Here is a 17289-nt window from a genome sequence, read left to right on the forward strand (position 1 = left end):
ATATTAATTGAAGAGGTAAGGGAGGAGGATGGTAAATGTGATCTGCATAACATACAATACCAATTAACATACCTTTGTATGCCTCCTCGTCTGTATACCTGCAGACACAAAAGTGAGCAGTTCAGTCATCTGCGCCCAATACAGCTAGCCTTCAACATATTCTTATAGCCTACATATTCTTACCTCTTTGTTGATTGATAGCCATTGAATTGTGTCTATTTTCTGTTTTAGAAAGATTTGCACAAATATGAAAAGATAGATGGTATCATCATAAAACAATATCAATTTAGATCATACAAGGGACAAACCTTACCTTAAATTGAGGAGATCTTTACATTTTTCTGTTAAGTGCCTGCACCTGCTGTCCTTTCAAATTCAAATCCAAATGTTTCAGTTAGGCAGTTAGGTTTCTGCAAGAACCCCCACCAACTAAGCAGGTTCCTCGATGAACCCCACCTCCTGTGGGTTCTTGGAATAACCTTTTAGGGGCCATTTTCAACCCTAAGGTTCTTCAAAGAACTTTGAGGATCTTAGAAGAACCCTTGTTGAACCCCTAATTTTTTGAGTGTAGTGCAAACAGTTGCAACTAAAACAAGAGTTTCAATTGGACAAATTCAGGTACAGTTGAAGTCGGAAGTTTACATACACTTAGGTTGGAGTCATTAAAACTTGTTTTTCAACCACTCCACAAATTTCTTGTTAACAAACTGTGGTTTGGGAAGTTGGTTAGAACATCTACTTTGTGCATGACAATTGTTTACAGACAGATTATTTCACTTATAATTCACTGTATCACAATTCCAGCGGGTCAGAAGTTTACATACATTAAGTTGACTGTGTGTCACGATCGTTGACTGAAGACACGGACCAAGGCGCAGCGTGAAAAGCGTACATACTTTTATTTAACGTACTTAACGACAAAAACAATTGGAGGTGTACCTGTGGATGTATTTCAAGGCCTACCTTCAAACTCAGTGCCTCTGCTTGACATCATGGGAAAATCAAAAGAAATCAGCCAAGACCTCCGAAAAAAATGTCTAGACCTCCACAAGTCTGGTTCATCCTTGGGAGTAATTTCCAAACGCCTGAAGGTACCACGTTCATCTGTACAAACAATAGTACGCAACTATAAACACCATGGGACCACACAGCCGTCATACCGCTCAGGAAGGAGACGCGTTCTGTCTCCTAGAGATGAACGTACTTTGGTGCGAAAAGTGCAAATCAATCCCAGAACAACAGCAAAGGACCTTGTGAAGATGCTGGAGGAAACAGGTACAAAGTATCTATATCCACAGTAAAACGAGTCCTATATGACATAACCTGAAAGGCCGCTCAGCAAGGAAGAAGCCACTGCTTCAAAACCACCATAAAAAAGCCAGACTACGGTTTGCAACTGCACATGGGGACAAAGATCTTACTTTTTGGAGTAATATCCTCTGGTCTGATGAAACAAAAATATAACTGTTTGGCCATAATGACCATCGTTATGTTTGGAGGAAAAAGGGGGTTGCTTGCAAGCCGAAGAACACCATACCAACCGTGAAGCACGGGGGTGGCAGCATCATGCTGTGGGGGTGCTTTGCTGCAGGAGGGACTGGTGCACTTCACAAAATAGATGGCATCATGAGGAAGGAAAATGATGTGGATATATTGAAGCAACATCTCAAGACATCAGTCAGGAAGTTAAAGCTTGGTCGCAAATGGGTCTTCCAAATGGACAATGATCCCAACCATACTTCCAAAGTTGTGGCAAAATGGCTTAAGGACAACAAAGTCAAGGTATTGGAGTGGCCATCACAAAGCCCTGACCTCAATCCTATAGAAAATGTGTGGGCAGAACTGAAAAAGCGGGTGCGAGCAAGGAGGCCTACAAACCTGACTCAGTTACACCAGCTCTGTCAGGCGGAATATGCCAAAATTCACCCAACTTGTTGTGGGAAGCTTGTGGAAGGCTACCCGAAATGTTTGACCCAAGTTAAACAATTTAAAGGCAATGCTACCAAATACTAATTGAGTGTATGTAAACTTCTGACCCACTGGGAATGTGATGAAAGAAATAAAAGCTGAAAGAAATCATTCTCTCTACTATTATTCTGACATTTCACATTCTTAAAATAAAGTGGTGATCCTAACTGACCTAAGACAGGGAATTTGTACTAGGATTAAATGTCAGGAATGATGAAAAATTGAGTTTAAACGTATTTGGCTAAGGTGTATGTAAACTTACGACTTCAACTGTAGGTCCCTTCCCGTTTCGTTCTATTTGCTTCCGTTTAAGATGCCCCTGCACAGAGAGAGAGAGAGAGAGAGAGAGAGAGAGAGGAGAGAGAGAGAGAGAGAGAGAGAGAGAGAGAGAGAGAGAGAGAGAGAGAGAGAGAGAGAGGAGAGAGAGAGAGAGAGAGAGAGAGAGAGAGAGAGAGAGAGAGAGAGAGAGAGAGAGAGAGAGAGAGAGAGAGGAGAGAGAGAGAGAGAGAGAGAGAGTGTGTTCCCCCTTTCGTACAACACTGAACATAGCCTTAATTTGACATTTTTGTGAGTGTAATGTTTACTGTTAATTTCTGATTGTTTATTTCACTTTTGCTTATTATTTATTTAACTTGCTTTGGTAATGTAAATATGTTTCCCATGCCAATAAAGCCCATTGAATTGAATCTAATTTAATTGAGAGAGGAGGCAATCAAAGGCTGATGATTATTATGTAAACATTAACCTACCCATGCATCACTGTGATTAACATTATGAGCCATGACACCCCATTTCAGATACCAGCCTCACCATCTAGAGACAGAGGCTCTCATGTTATTTCAAATCGAATCAAATGTTATTTGTCACATGCGCCGAATACAACAGGTGTAGACCTCTCCGTGAAATGCTTACTTAAAAGCCCTTAACCAACAATGCTGTCCTGTTGTGAATAAATGTAGCTCAATAAACACCAACAGTTTATGCAGATATTGTACATTAAATTGTATAATCATGTCAAATTCTAAACATTGGTGAGAAAATAGAGTGATTTTTTAAATCAGCCATAGGGACCTTTACAATGTGTAGCCTAGCCTTAGTGCACAACAGACTCTGCTTTAACAAAAAGCAAGCAACCACACAGTAAGAAATATGGTTTGAAATAAGGAAGTGAGTTCAAAGCCGTCAGAGGAAATTGAAAAACGTTGCAATGAGAGCTCTGGTGTCCTGTGGTCTAAACTATTGAGTGTAACTTTCTCTTGGAGTATATTTATTTTGCATTTTAACGGAATGAACATTTGTGGAATGAAAAATAGAGGAGTTCAAATGGGCTGAAGCAACTGGATTCTTTACCCAGTTCATTTCAATCTACATACTTCAAGATGAATAGCAGCAATAAATTGTCTCAGTCAAGTGCCATAAGAGCAGAGGTAAAACGGCATGAATCCGTTCAGAACACAATCAACAAACTTTTCAAGCAGTTTGAGAGGGTTGGTGATCAGCAGCTCCGCTCTGGCCTTAAGGTTTACCTCCACAGTATTCAAGGTAAGCTCTCCTCTCATTACAGCATGGGCAAGCTTTGTGTCACTTCAAATTACAATATTCCGTTTTCAATTGGTGTGACCTATACCATGGTTTTACTGAACTGAACTTGTCATATAGCATTCAAACGTGATTTATGCAGTTTTATGTTATAAATTAGTTAATAGTTATATGCTCTCTCTTGTTTTCGATCAATGTCAAGTATTTTTTAGCTCATCTACTATAGTACAGTTGCTTAGTGGTCCAGTTTGTTTGTGTCTTGTGAGTATATTTGAAAAAACAACTGACTTCAGATCATGATAATATCAACCTCTTGTAGCTTCCTGTGTTTGACTGAGGTGGGGATTCGTTCTTCCACACATCCTCCCTCTCAGTTCAGTCACAACACTTGCTGTTTCTCTGTGGCCATTGCCATGGCAGCAGGTTTGTTCAACCCAGAACTATGTGCTGCTGGCCTACTTCCTGCCTGTCTGCCACTCTTTTTCTTCTTCTGTTGCCCTCAAAGCCACTTCCTCTCAAACCAGGACAGTTTCCCACCATAGTTCGCATGCGAATTATGTGACTTTCGTCACTTCCTCCATCCGCCCCTCCCACAGTTGTTTAGTTACTTTCTTGACTTCACAGAGACTCATTGTATTACTCTCATTCTCATTCTCGTTGTTAGTCTCTGTTTAACAAATGGATGAGATTAAATTGCATAATAAGAATGAGACAGAGATTTAGAAAATAATTGGTTAACCATTTCTATGTGGATCATGAATGTATTATTTAATCACTCTAGTCTCTAGTCACTCTCCAGTTTGACTGATGAGAGAAAAGTCACTAGAATCTCTAATTAGTTGAGAGCCACTGGTGCTTTTTACTACTCTGTGGTTGCATCCCAAATGGCACCCTATTGTCTTTATAGTGCACATAGGTCTATGGTCAAAAGTAGTGCAAATGTATAGGGAATAGGGTGCTATTTGGGACACAGCAATATGTGTTGACACCTTTTGAGTAGATTTGTATGATCTGCCAGACCTCTGATAGCCTGAGAGATATCTGCCTAATATACATTCAAACATTCATTTTACATACAGCGCCTTCAGAAAGTATTCACACCCCTTGACGTTTTCCACATTTTGTTGTGTTGCAGCCTGAATAAAAAATGGATTAAATTGAGATGTTGTGTCTCTGGCCTACACACAATACCCCACAATGTTAATGTAAAATTATGTTTCCCCCCCAAAAAAAATGTTTTTAAAGCTGAAATGTCTTGAGTCTATAAGTATTCAACCCCTTTGTTATGGCAAGTAAAAATGTGCTTAACAAGTCACATAATAAGTTGTATGGACTCACTCTGTGTGCAATAATAGTGTTTAACTTGATTTAGAATGACTACCTCATCTCTGTACCCCACACATATAATAATCTGTAAGGTCCCTCAGTCGAGAAGTGAATTTCAAACACCGATTCAACTACAAAGACCAGGGAGGTTTTCCAATGCCTCGCAAAGAAGGGCACATATTGGTAGAGGGTAAAAGAAAGAAAAAATGACATTGAATATCCTTTGAGCATGGTGAAGTTATTAATTACACTTTGGATGGTGTATCAATACACCCACTCACTACAAAGATACAGGTGTCCTTCCTAGCTCAGTTGCCGGAGAGGAAGGAAACCGCTCAGGGATTTCACTATGAGGCCAGTGGTGAATTTAAAACAGTTGCAGTTTAATGGCTGTGATAGGAGAAAACTAAGGATGGATTAACAACATTGTAGTTACTCTACAATACTAATCTAAACGACAGAGTGAAAAAAGGAAGCCTGTACAGAATTAAAATTGTACAAAACATGCATCCTGTTTGGAATAAGGCACTAAAGTAAAACTGCAAAAACAATGTGGCAAATAAATGAAATGTATGTCCAGAATACAAAGAGTTATGTTTCGAGCAAATCTAACACAACACAACACTGAGTACCACTCTTCATATTTTCAAGCATGGTATTGGCTGCATCATGTTGTGGGTATGCTTCTCATCGGCAAGGACTAGGGAGTTTTTTGGGACAAAAATAAATGGAATAGAGCTAAGCACAGGCAAAATCCTAGAGGAACTCCTGGTTCAGTCTACTTTCCAACAGACACCTGGAGATAAATTCACCTTTCAGCAGGACAATAACCTAAAACACAAGGCCAAATATACACTGGAGTTGCTTACCAAGATGACAATTGAATGTTTCTGAGTGGCCTAGTTACAGTTTTGACTTAAATCGGCTTGTAAATCTATGGAAAGAATTGAAATGGCTGTCTAGCAATGATCAACAACCAACTTGACAGAGCTTGAAGAATTTTAAAATAACAATGTGCAAATATTGTACAATCCAGGTGTGCAAGCTCTTAGAGACTTACCCAGAACGACTCATAGCTGTAATCACTGCCAATGGTGATTCTAAAATTAATTGACTCAGGGGTGTGAATAATTATGTAAATTAGATATTTCTGTATTTAATGTTCAATACATTTGCCAAAAATGTCAAAAAACACGTTTTCACTTTGTCATTATGGGTATTGTGTGTAGATGGGTGAGAAAAAATTATATTTAATCCGTTTTGAATTCAGGCTGTAACACAACAAAATGTGAAATGAGTCAAGGGATATGAATTCCTTCTGAAGGCACTGTAATTCATAAGTTTTGGCTATCAAAAGTTCAATGGCAGCCACGATCAAAGAATGTCCCTCTCAGATGGGTACCATTTGGGACGCTTACATAGTGTGGAGTACACTGGTGGAAAGACGGGCATTTCTGTTAGGAAATGAATGCTAGTGAGTCGGATGAGTGGGGAGAAGAAGTGATGCTCCCAGAGTGCAGAATGAAGCCTTTGAATTGGGATCTGTCACAAACAGCAGCTCTGTTCACTGCAGCATGCCAAGAGAGTGGGGAGGGTGGGAGATATCTGTAGAGAAAACCGATTAAAGAGGACCAGGGATGGTTCACAGCAAAGATGAAATAATATGAAAAATCACAGCCTGAACACTGCCCTCAGTGTCCATCTGACTCTCTCTCTCTCTCTCTCTCTCTCTCTCTCTCTCTCTCTCTCTCTCTCTCTCTCTCTCTCTCTCTCTCTCCTCTCTCTCTCTCTCTCTCTCTCTCTCTCTCTCTCTCTCCTCTCTCTCTCTCTCTCACTCACTTTCTTTCTCTGTGTGCATGTGTGAGTGTGTGTGAGAGACAAAGAGAGTGAGAGAGTGAGAGAGAGAGCGAGAGAGAGAGAGAGTGAGAGAGAGAGAGAGAGAGAGAGAGAGAGAGAGAGAGAGAGAGAGCACACGTCTGATATTTCTTGCCTTGGGCAACCGGATTCTTCATCTCAAATCTGTGGGTGTCTATATCAGATTCATTAGATTAATCAAGAAACAGAACAGAAATATACACAGAAATTCAACACTGAAAACAGGATTTTATATGGACACGTGGCAGTAGTTCCTGTTTTAGATGAACTGCAGGATTTTTACACATAAATTGACCTGCTCTCCAAAAATAAAATGTTGCATTAGCCGCAAGGTGGATTTACCAGTCGTATTAATTAACTTCCTCTGTGTTTGAGACTGTAGTCATGTTGTTTCTAGGTTGCGTTTCCCCCCTGTAGATGAAACGCTGTCAGAATCTTGTGTATTCAGTGTGGTCATGGCCCCCTCAGTGACTGTGAGAGGGCTAGAGGGAGGGAGAGAAGGGGTGAGAAAGGTGGGTAGACAGATGCTGTGTCTTAGGATGCTAGCAGGGAGAGACTGAGATGTCAATCTAATGTATGTGAAGATTCTATACATATACAACCCTCACAAAACTGTCCGTAGACAACAGGTTTTTACAAAGGAAACCCATAAAATGTATGTACAAAAATTCAATGAAACGGCATTAATAAGTCTATTATAGAAACTGTTCATTTTTATTTTATTTTTATTTTTATGAATTTAACGTGCAATTATTTTATTGATGGCCATTATGTTCTCTCCCTCTCCGCTAATGAACACATCCTGTATGTGGTATAGAAGGCTACATGGATCGTCACTCACACACACACACACACATACACACACACACACACACACACACACACACACACACACACGTACACATACACACACACATACACATACACGTACACATGCACACACACGTACGTACACACACACACAGAGATCCTCCGGTGAGAGAGTAGGAGAGGATCAAGGACAATTGTTCAATCACTGGAGCTGGGAAGATCCTAGCACCTTAGTAACAAGCCAGATCAGCATCTTGAGTAAAGCCTGATGGGGAAGCTGATGAGTACGGATCTTCAGACAGCTGTGGTATACCGTTTTTTACAATCACTTTGGCACTCATTTCAGAACCTTGACGTCATTTTTCAAAACGCTAGACACAAAACTCAAAACGGTCATCACTTGTAACACAGGCTGTCCAATGTTCAAAACATTGCATTGTGCATTCATATCTTTAAAGAAATCTTGCACTTGCACAATCATTGGTTCAAAAAACAAATGTATTGTGAAATACCAATGAAACGTTAATTTAGATCACCCACACACAAGCAACCGATAGTTTCACTGTGTCATTGTTCGTACAATCATTAAATATTGTAGTACAAAATAGGTGATACAGTGGGGAAAAAAAGTATTTAGTCAGCCACCAATTGTGCAAGTTCTCCCACTTAAAAAGATGAGAGAGGCCTGTAATTTTCATCATAGGTACACGTCAACTATGACAGACAAAATGAGGAAAAGAAATCCAGAAAATCACATTGTATGATTTTTAATGAATTTATTTGCAAATTATGGTGGAAAATAAGTATTTGGTCAATAACAAAAGTTTCTCAATACTTTGTTATATACCCTTTGTTGGCAATGACACAGGTCAAACGTTTTCTGTAAGTCTTCACAAGGTTTTCACACACTGTTGCTGGTATTTTGGCCCATTCCTCCATGCAGATCTCCTCTAGAGCAGTGATGTTTTGGGGCTGTCGCTGGGCAACACGGACTTTCAACTCCCTCCAAAGATTTTCTATGGGGTTGAGATCTGGAGACTGGCTAGGCCATTCCAGGACCTTGAAATGCTTCCTACGAAGCCACTCCTTCGTTGCCCGGGCGGTGTGTTTGGGATCATTGTCATACTGAAAGACCCAGCCACGTTTCATCTTCAATGCCCTTGCTGATGGAAGGAGGTTTTCACTCAAAATCTCACCATACATGGCCCCATTCATTCTTTCCTTTACACGAATCAGTCGTCCTGGTCCCTTTGCAGAAAAACAGCCCCAAAGCATGATGTTTCCACCCCCATGCTTCACAGTAGGTATGGTGTTCTTTGGATGCAACTCAGCATTCTTTGTCCTCCAAACACGACGAGTTGAGTTTTTACCAAAAAGTTCTATTTTGGTTTCATCTGACCATATGACATTCTCCCAATCCTCTTCTGGATCATCCAAATGCACTCTAGCATGGGCCTGGACATGTACTGGCTTAAGCAGGGGGACACGTCTGGCACTGCAGGATTTAAGTCCCTGGCGGCGTAGTGTGTTACTGATGGTAGGCTTTGTTACTTTGGTCCCAGCTCTCTGCAGGTCATTCACTAGGTCCCCCCGTGTGGTTCTGGGATTTTTGCTCACCGGTCTTGTGATCATTTTGACCCCACGGGGTGAGATCTTTCGTGGAGCCCCAGATCGAGGGAGATTATCAGTTGTCTTGTATGCCTTCCATTTCCTAATAATTGCTCCCACAGTTGATTTCTTCAAACCAAGCTGCTTACCTATTGCAGATTCAGTCTTCCCAGCCTGGTGCAGGTCTACAATTTTGTTTCTGGTGTCCTTTGACAGCTCTTTGGTCTTGGCCATAGTGGAGTTTGGAGTGTGACTGTTTGAGCTTGTGGGCAGGTGTCTTTTATACTGATAACAAGTTCAAACAGGTGCCATTAATACAGGTAACGAGTGGAGGACAGAGGAGCCTCTTAAAGAAGAAGTTACAGGTCTGTGAGAGCCAGAAATATTGCTTGTTTGTAGGTGACCAAATACTTATTTTCCACCATAATTTGCAAATAAATTCATAAAAAATCCTACAATGTGATTTTCTGGAATTTTTTTCCTCAATTTGTCTGTCATAGTTGACGTGTACATATGATGAAAATTACAGGCCTCTCTCATCTTTTTAAGTGGGAGAACTTGCACAATTGGTGGCTGACTAAATACTTTTTTTCCCCACTGTACATGTTTCATTATGGTACTACATGTAAATACATCCCTGTAAAAGTACTGCAGTAGTAGAGAGAATACTACAGACACAGTGGAATCATTGAACAAAATCTGAAATATATTGATGAAAAACAATACAGTACTGTAAAACATCAAATGCAGTGTTCCTCAACTTGCTTGCTTGTACTGTAAAAAGCAAAACATAGGAGTGATTACTGTACTTCTACATTTTCATCAACTCTGTCTTGTGGATTTGGCCACAGGTTCTCATCTACATCACAATGGATGTTTTCATTAGCCAAACATCTTGGAAAAAACCTTCGGGCATGACGAATCCAGGCCTGACACTGGTCTGCCGTGATGTCATTGCATGCGTCATCCATGGCCTGGAGAAGATTAACTTGTTCATGAGGGCCTATCATAAACCTTCCATCTCCATGTGGAGAAAAATTCCTCAATCGGGTTAAGGAAAGGAGAGTATGGGGGTAAATACAGGGTGGTAAATTATGCAAGGCCTAAAACCATGCTTGCACCATATGAGCATGGTGGAACCTGACATTATCCCACACAATGACATGGGTCACGCCATCAGCTCTACAGACCTGATCGAGCTCATCAAGGTTACAAGGAGAGCTGCATTATATGATCCAATACGAGGTCTGCGTCCCACCACACCATCTTCTGATATAGCCGCACACATGGTAATGTTGGCCCCACGTTGTCCAGGTACTTGGATGGTTGCCCGCTGGCCAATGAAATTCCGACCTCTCCTCCTTGTCTTGGCCAGGTTAAAGCCTGCCTCATCCAAATATATGAATTTGTGATGGTTGTCATCAGCATCCAGCTCCATCACCCTCTAAAAAGCATTTTGGAAAGAGATTTACTGATTACTGTACAATGTAGAATTATTAGGGAATTTTATTACAACAGCCATCTTGAAACTGAACATACAGTGAGGCAAAAAAGTATTTGATCCCCTGCTGATTTTGTACGTTTGCCCACTGACAAAGACATGATCAGTCTATAATTTTAATGGTAGGTTTATTTGAACAGTGAGAAAATGCATGTCAAAAATGTTATAAATTGATTTGCATTTCAATGAGGGAAATAAGTATTTGACCCCTCTGCAAAACATGACTTAGTACTTGGTGGCAAAACCCTTTGTCCCACTCCTCTTTGCAGATCTTCTCCAAGTCATTAAGGTTTCGAGGCTGACGTTTGGCAGCTCGAACCTTCATCTCCCTCCACAGATTTTCTATGGGATTAAGGTCTGGAGACTGGCTAGGCCACTCCAGGACCTTAATGTGCTTCTTCTTGAGCCACTCCTTTGTTGCCTTGGCCGTGTGTTTTGGGTCATTGTCATGCTGGAATACCCATCCACGACCCATTTTCAATGCCCTAGCTAAGGGAAGGAGGTTCTCACCCAAGATTTGACGGTACATGGCCCCGTCCATCGTCCCTTTGATGCGGTGAAGTTGTCCTGTCCCCTTAGCAGAAAAACACACCCAAAGCATAATGTTTCCACCTCCATGTTTGACGGTGGGGATTGTGTTCTTGGGGTCATAGGCAGCATTCCTCCTCCTCCAAACACGGCGAGTTGAGTTGATGCCAAAGACCTCGGTTTTGGTCTCATCTGACCACAACTCTTTCACCCAGTTCTCCTCTGAATCATTCAGATGTTCATTGGCAAACTTCAGACGGGCATGTATATGTGCTTTCTTGAGCAGGGGGACCTTGCGGGCGCTGCAGGATTTCAGTCCTTCACGGCGTAGTGTGTTACCAATTGTTTTCTTGGTGACTATGGTCCCAGCTGCCTTGAGATCATTGACAAGATCCTCCTGTGTAGTTCTGGGCTGATTCCTCACCGTTCTCATGATCATTGCAACTCCACGAGGTGAGATCTTGCATGGAGCCCCAGGCCGAGGGAGATTCACAGTTCTTTTGTGTTTCTTCCATTTGCGAATAATCGCACCAACTGTTGTCACCTTCTCACCATGCTGCTTGCCGATGGTCTTGTAGCCCATTCCAGCCTTGTGTAGGTCTACAATCTTGTCGCTGACATCCTTGGAGAGCTCTTTGGTCTTGGCCATGGTGGAGAGTTTGGAATCTGATTGATTGATTGCTTCTGTGGACAGGTGTCTTTTATACAGGTAACAAACTGAGATTAGGAGCACTCCCTTTAAGAGTGTGCTCCTAATCTCAGCTCGTCACCTGTATAAAGACACCTGGGTGCCAGAAATCTTTCTGATTGAGAGGGGGTCAAATACTTATTTCCCTCATTAAAATGCAAATTAATTTATATACTCGTTCCGGAATGTGAACTCAATCATCAGTAACGAGTTGGCAGAATTGGACAAGCAATTACAAGGGCCTGCATCCATACAGTGCAGTACTGTCAATACTGTAAATAGTCTGAAAAGGTGGTACATGGAACCATAGAAACGGTGTCTGATAAAGAATGATGATGAAATATTACATCCATAGATAATGTAGTCTAATTGGTTCATGCTCCACGCTAATTGGTGACAATGAATCTCGTTATCTTGAAACTTTCATGATCTAAACATGGAATATTGTTTGTCTGTTTCCATACAACTATGCATTATGGGTAATGCAACAGTTACTTATCATTTCGAGCAGTTGTATCAATTGATAGTTGGATAATTGTAATGAAATGAATAGACACTCATCTGAAATGTAATGTGTGAATTGCCTTTTGAAATAGTAGTACTTTGATGTTAAGTTGTGTCATATTGAACAGGTGATTTTTGTTAAATGAACAAATGATCTTAGTTTTATGTGTATTGTATCCAAGCAATTGAAAAAAGTGTTAGAGTTTTGAAAAATGTGCATTTTGATCATTGGTTGTGAGTTTTGTGTCTGGAGTTTTGAAAAATGACGTCAAGGTTCTGAAATTAGTGCCAAAGTGATTGTAAAAAACTGTAAGAAGAACAGACAAGGGAAAGGAGAAAGTGAAGTCAGTCTCTATTTTTCTTCCTCTCCACACACCCTCGTTCTGTTCCACTGTCACTCTTCATTACCCTCTCCACAACTCCTTCCTCTTTCATGATGTTCTCGTCCTCTCTCTCTCTCTGCCCCTCATCTTTCTTCCTCTGGTGTCTCTTTCCTTCTTTCTCCAGCTTCAGCTTGTCTCTATGCTTTACCACCAGCCCTTTTTAATTAATTTTATAGAATCTTTATTTTATAGAATCTTTTTTTTTTTATCGTATAAATACAATTCAGCTTTCACATCAATACATGGGTTCATTACTACGTAATATGGTTTACAGATTGAATTGTCCTTTCCTCCACACCTCATCACCTCCCCCTTTACAACAGGGAGAGAGAGAGAGCTAGCGAGAGCAAGACCAAGAGAGAGAAGGAGAGAGGGTGATGGGGGGGGGGGCAATGAAGAGCTGGGACAGTGCGCAGTCTGCATGCTGAGAGGCAGAGAGGGAAAGAGAGAGAGATAGAAGAGAAACAGGGTTTTCCTTCTCTGCTTGGTTTGGCGCTCACACAGGAAGGGGATCTAGAGGAGGGCTTGAGAAGATTCTCTCTCCATATTCATACTCTCAGGTACCAGCTGTGCGACTGGGTTTTGGACTCATGTCGTACCTGTTGTGTCTGAATAGCAGATAGATTCAGAGCCAGAGACGTCTAGTGTTCATTGCAGAGGCTTGGCTCAGCCTCACAGACCAGTGGCTCTATTGACATGCACAGTGCCTGACATGCTTCGAGGACACAGGGACCGACAGAGAGAGGCGTGATGGTGGCCAGGCGCTGTGACTTGGTCATGCATCTCCAGATCTCTGCCTGCGATTGGATCCTAGTGGCTTTTTCTTCCTGATCCACATCAAACCTAATTACTGTCTTGTCTGTCTCTCACTCAGACCTTTCTCTGAGTAGATGCTCCTGCCAGAACACATGGCTGAAGAGGATAACCCATGGTCTGAACTGTACTGCTGTGAGGATATTTTCTGATACCGTACATAGTTTTTTTTCAACATGGGAGTATTCAAATCCTTCACATTTTCCTTACACTTGATCGACAGTTTCAGTGAAATGTGATTTTTTTCCTTCTGATTTGCGTTTTGCATAGAATATGGGACATGAAGTTGAACACTATTGGAGATGGGTGAGCGGCAACACAACACAAATAAGGTCAAGTGAATAATTGAAACCACATTATACATCTGCTTTTTATACTCATGTACAGATGTTTTTACCGTAGGATGTTTTAACACAACTGGAACTCTACTGGATGGATTTCAGTCTCTTTTGATATTTGTGGCAGAAGATGGTATTTTTGTACATTGCAATAAAATGAATGGAAGTTTTATTGAAACACTGACAATGGATGACTGGAATCCTAAATCTAAAAGCTATGAAGAGGGGAGTGAAGTAATGGAATAAATACATCTGAGAGCAGTTCTGTTCTAATCCCCTGAGGAAATACTTCAGCTCTCTCTCTCTTCAGCTCTCTCTTCTCTCTCTCTCTCTCTCTCTCTCTCTCTCTCTCTCTCTCTCTCTCTCTCTCTCTCTCTCTCTCTCTCTCTCTTCAGCTCTCTCTCTCTTCAGCTCTCTCTCTCTCTCTCTTCAGCTCTCTCTCTCTTCAGCTCCCTCTCTCTCACTTGCGCTCTCTCTAAATTTGCTCCCACCTGCTGCCATATTCTTTTGAGGATTAGGATTTCAAAGCTTGTCAGTCATCCATCCATGTCAGTGTCAGCTCTTTCTGAATGTATTTGTCTATGGTGTGTCTACCGAGCCGACACGCTGCACCAGGGCACCACCTACCTCATCTCCCTCACCCTGGTCAAGGTAGAGGCTGTGGAAGAGCATGGAGGGGAGCAGGCCAGGTCAATCACCCAAGGGAGGGAGGCTGGGGATGGGGCTGGGGTGGAGAAGGGACAGACCCTCAGTACACAGAAGAACCAGGAAGATGTTTCTGTCCTGGAGGGTGGGAAAGGTAGTGAACTCAAACTACAGTGAGGGAAAAAAGTATTTGATCCCCTGCTGATTTTGTACGTTTGCCCACTGACAAAGACATGATCAGTCTATAATTTTAATGGTAGGTTTATTTGAACAGTAAGAGACAAAATAACAACAAAAGAATCCAGAAAAACGCATGTCAAAAATGTTATAAATTGATTTGCATTTTAATGAGGGAAATAAGTATTTGACCCCCTCTCAATCACAAAGATTTCTGGCTCCCAGGTGTCTTTTATACAGGTAACGAGCTGAGATTAGGAGCACACTCTTAAAGGGAGTGCTCCTAATCTCAGCTTTTACCTGTATAAAAGACACCTGTCCACAGAAGCAATCAATCAATCAGATTCCAAACTCTCCACCATGGCCAAGACCAAAGAGCTCTCCAATGATGTCAGGGACAAGATTGTAGACCTACACAAGGCTGGAATGGTCTACAAGACCATCGCCAAGCAGCTTGGTGAGAAGGTGATAACAGTTGGTGCGATTATTCGCAAATGGAAGAAACACAAAATATCTGTCAATCTCGTGGAGTTGTAATGATCATGAGAACGGTGAGGAATCAGCCCAGAACTACACGGGAGGATCTTGTCAATGATCTCAAGGCAGCTGGGACCATAGTCACGAAGAAAACAATTGGTAACACACTACGCCGTGAAGGACTGAAATCCTGCAGCACCCGCAAGGTCCCCCTGCTCAAGAAAGCACATATACAGTCCCGTCTGAAGTTTGCCAATGAACATCTGAATGATTCAGAGGAGAACTGGGTGAAACTGTTGTGGTCAGATGAGACCAAAATCGAGCTCTTTGCCATCAACTCAACTCGCTGTGTTTGGAGGAGGAGGAATGCTGCCTATGACCCCAAGAACACCATCCCCACCGTCAAACATGGAGGTGGAAACATTATGCTTTGGGTGTGTTTTTCTGCTAAGGGGACAGGACAACTTCACCGCATCAAAGGGACGATGGACGGGGCCATGTACTGTCAAATCTTGGATGAGAACCTCCTTCCCTCAGCCAGGGCATTGAAAATGGGTCGTGGATGGGTATTCCAGCATGACAATGACCCAAAACACACGGCCAAGGCAACAAAGGAGTGGCTCAAGAAGAAGCACATTAAGGTCCTGGAGTGGCCTAGCCAGTCTCCAGACCTTAATCCCATAGAAAATCTGTGGAGGGAGCTGAAGGTTTGAGTTGCCAAACGTCAGCCTTGAAACCTTAATGACTTGGAGAAGATCTGCAAAGAGGAGTGGGAAAAAATCCCTCCTGAGATGTGTGCAAACCTGGTGGCCAACTACAAGAAACGTCTGACCTCTGTGATTGCCAACAAGGGTTTTGCCACCAAGTACTAAGTCATGTTTTGCAGAGGGGTCAAATACTTATTTCCCTCATTAAAATGCAAATCAATTTATAACATTTTTGACATGCATGTTTCTGGATTTTGTTGTTGTTATTCTGTCTCTCACTGTTCAAATAAACCTACCATTAAAATTATAGACTGATCATGTCTTTGTCAGTGGGCAAACATACAAAATCAGCAGGGGATCAAATACTTTTTTCCCTCACTGTAGAGGAGAGGAAATCACCCTTGAGAGACAAGGCACTGTGTGTGGGCGATGTTCTTCCCAAAGAAAGTGACAAGTTATCAGACGGCGACAATGTTATTACCTCCTCCACTGTTGACAATGTGAAGACTGAAATGTTACCGGGTGGAAAGGATGCAGCAGGTGAGAAAGAGGACAACCAGACAACAACAGTCACCTCAAAACTACACCACAGACCTCGACCCCTGTGGAGGTAGCAGTCGACCCCAACCACACCCCGACCAGGAGCAATATCCCTGTACGCACGGTGGGTCAGGGTCCGGGGTCCCTGCTGAAAGCATACAGCCCATTGGCCAGCCCGGTGACCAGCTGCTGGGAGCCAAGGGATGTCAAGGAAGTCAACCGAAGCCCCACACCAGCCCAGAGCCTGGACCGCAGAGACAGCAGAATCCCAACCCATTCCCCTGGTCCCTGTCGAGCCTCCTGGGCTGAGAGTGGTGAGGGTCGGGCCAGATCTCAGGGTCATGGAGGTAGGGTTGAAACTGGGGACAGAGCAGGGAAGGGAGAAAGAGGAACTGATGAAGCTGGGGACAGAGCTGGTACACAGAAGGGAAAAGGAGGAACGGTTGCAAAGCGAGACAATCCCAGGATGAAGAGATTGAAGAAAAATTCTGCTTCTCTACCTGCATCTGTCACCCTGGTCCCCAAGCCCCCACGCAGAGGCAACAGCTGTACCGTGGATAACACTGATCCTTACAGCCAGGCAGAGGACCTCTGTGTGGCCAGAGAGCGCAGCCAGATACAGCCTAGTTCCCACAACCAGCAGGGACAAAAGGGCTCTGCTCGAGATCATAAGATGCTCAAGTTCATCAGTGGGATCTTCACCAAAAGCAGCAACCCAGTCTCTGTCTCAGCCACCACTTCCTCTAATACAGCAACACTTTCCCCTGTCTGCAATATACACAGACAGTCCAGTGAGGAGGAAGGTAGGACACCTCAGACACACACACACAGCATAGGTCTACATATCACCTCACAAACCTCA

General features: G+C 42.4%; 1 protein-coding gene across 1 annotated transcript in view; it reads left to right on the forward strand.

Annotated features, from left to right (window-relative positions):
• Positions 1 to 3152: 3152 nt before the first annotated feature.
• The window catches only part of LOC311147818 (arf-GAP with GTPase, ANK repeat and PH domain-containing protein 1-like), a 31693-nt gene continuing 17556 nt past the window's right edge, over positions 3153 to 17289 (forward strand). Inside the window, exon 1 of the mRNA XM_084184610.1 lies at positions 3153 to 3510. Within this exon, the coding sequence (XP_084040736.1) occupies positions 3348 to 3510 (163 nt within the window). The 5' untranslated portion in view covers positions 3153 to 3347. The remainder of the gene's footprint in view (positions 3511 to 17289) is intronic.

This window comes from Coregonus lavaretus, assembly GCF_964263955.1.
Source record: "Coregonus lavaretus genome assembly, chromosome: 20".
NCBI classification, from domain to species: domain Eukaryota; kingdom Metazoa; phylum Chordata; class Actinopteri; order Salmoniformes; family Salmonidae; genus Coregonus; species Coregonus lavaretus.